The sequence below is a fragment of the Geospiza fortis genome, unplaced genomic scaffold, assembly GCF_000277835.1.
Source record: "Geospiza fortis unplaced genomic scaffold, GeoFor_1.0 scaffold54, whole genome shotgun sequence".
NCBI classification, from domain to species: domain Eukaryota; kingdom Metazoa; phylum Chordata; class Aves; order Passeriformes; family Thraupidae; genus Geospiza; species Geospiza fortis.
This window is the reverse complement of record NW_005054301.1, coordinates 7,162,182-7,164,033: the sequence shown is the minus strand read 5'-3', so window position 1 is coordinate 7,164,033 and position 1,852 is coordinate 7,162,182. Positions and strand designations below refer to the sequence as shown.

At 52.9% G+C, this 1,852-nt stretch overlaps 1 protein-coding gene across 1 annotated transcript in view; it reads right to left on the bottom strand.

Moving 5' to 3' along the window:
* The window catches only part of FOXA1 (forkhead box A1), a 5,099-nt gene that overhangs the window by 2,287 nt on the left and 960 nt on the right, over window positions 1-1,852 (bottom strand). The window contains 1 exon segment of the mRNA XM_031065969.1: window positions 1-185. Within this exon segment, the coding sequence (XP_030921829.1) occupies window positions 1-185 (185 nt within the window).

Genomic DNA, 1,852 nt, shown 5'->3' with positions numbered 1-1,852 from the left:
GGCATGCCGGCCACGGCGCCGGGGCTCAGCCCAGCCCCCAGGCCCGTGTTGGCGTAGGACATATTGAAGGAGCTGGAGGTCATGTTGCCGCTTGTCGTCATGGTGTTCATGGTCATGTAGGTGTTCATGGTGTTCATGGAGCCCAGCCCCGAGTTCATGTTGCTCACGGGCACCGAGGAATAGGCCTAGGGCAGCGAGACAAAGAGACGGAGTTAGAGAGGAGAGAGGTGTGGCAGGACCCCGTAGGGGCCGGATCCTCCCGCCTGGCCCAGCCAGCCGTGCGAACGTCCTGCTGCGGGACGCCGGCCGCTTCCCCGACACCAGGGAAAAAGCTTCCCCGAAGCCGCACGAAAAGGCAGCTGCTTCCAGGAAAAGGTCTATTTCATATCTCTATACATTTGTAAATAAGCACGGAGCGGGGGTGCTCTCTCCGGACGCACTGCCGGTTTACCGGCGTGTCGCAGCTTGCGCGGGCTGCACCGGGAGCAGCGGGGCACACGGACCGACCGCCTTCCCCGAGCCGCTCCAAGCCCTCGCGGAGCCGGGCTGCGGGCTCAGACTGCCCCGACAGGACGTGTTCTCTCCGGCGCATTCCCGTATTTTGTTGTTTAGGCGTCCTGTCTCGCTAGTTAAATACTTAAACTCATCAGAGTACTGAAATGGGTGGGCGTACACTGTTTGCGCCAAGGAGAAAGACTGCTTGTATTTTCTGAGAAAAATCTCACGCATGTCTCCCTTCCCGCAATAATTTAAATTTCTTTTTTAAGAAACATACAAGATGCAATAATGTCTTGTTGCAAAATAGTTTTAAAAACCCTCACCCAAACCAAACAGGTCTTGTCGGCCTGCTTTATCTGTGGAAAGCTTCCCCCTCTCTATATTTTCTATCAAAACAGGTCTAAATTAAAGTTAAAAAAAAAATCAATCAACCAACCAATCAAACACCAGAACTTTCCCAAAGTATGAAAGCTTGAACTTCTCCTCTCTGAGATTTACTACAATTGCACGACGTGGAAAAAAATTGAAGCATCCTAACATATAATACAAGTCTTAAAAAAGGCAGAGCCGGAGAGCTTGAATTTATGCTTTCCACTACGGATTCTGATTTAACAGGAGAGAGAACGACGTCCCCAGTTTACTCGAACTACGGCTAATATGGCTAAGAAAAGCAGGTTTAAGCAACGGTTAAATATTTAAAACTCATTTCTGATCCCCACAAATTTCACGAACTTATAAACGCACTTTTGATTTAGAGGATCACATTAATTATTTGACATGGTAGAACGCGGCTGGGTTTCCCACGTTGCATTCTTGCAGTTATTCAAATTAAATGGCAAGAGGTGAGGAAAGACTGAAGTTTAAAAAAATAGTAAAAGCGAAGTTCCCTTAACTTTATGTTTGTGGACAATGCTTATAAGCGAGGAAAAATGAGTCTGGAAACGACACATAATTAGGATGACCCTTGTTTGCCCTTAGCCGACTTTCCTTTATTAAAGGAGATGCCAGCCGGGTGACACGTATCTGCCTCTGTCCGCGTGGCCCTATGGGCGCGTGTGCCAGCTTCGGGTGCGGGACGAGGCGTGGGGACTGCGGAGCCGTGTGTCCGGGTGTGCTGATGCAATGCCCGGGAGCGCACACCCAGGTGCCCGCCTCGCTGCCGCACTTCCTCAAAACGGCTCCTTCCAGGGCGGGAATCCGCGGTGCTGCTGGCCGTGCTGCTGGGCTCTGGCCGTGCTGCTGGGCTCTGGCTTCTCCGGGACCCCCGCTGCAGAGCCTCAGCGGCACAGCGCGGACCCCAGGCCCCGCAGGGCCGAGGCGCGCCGGGGGCAGGCTCCGGGCTCTGCCGCGGCCC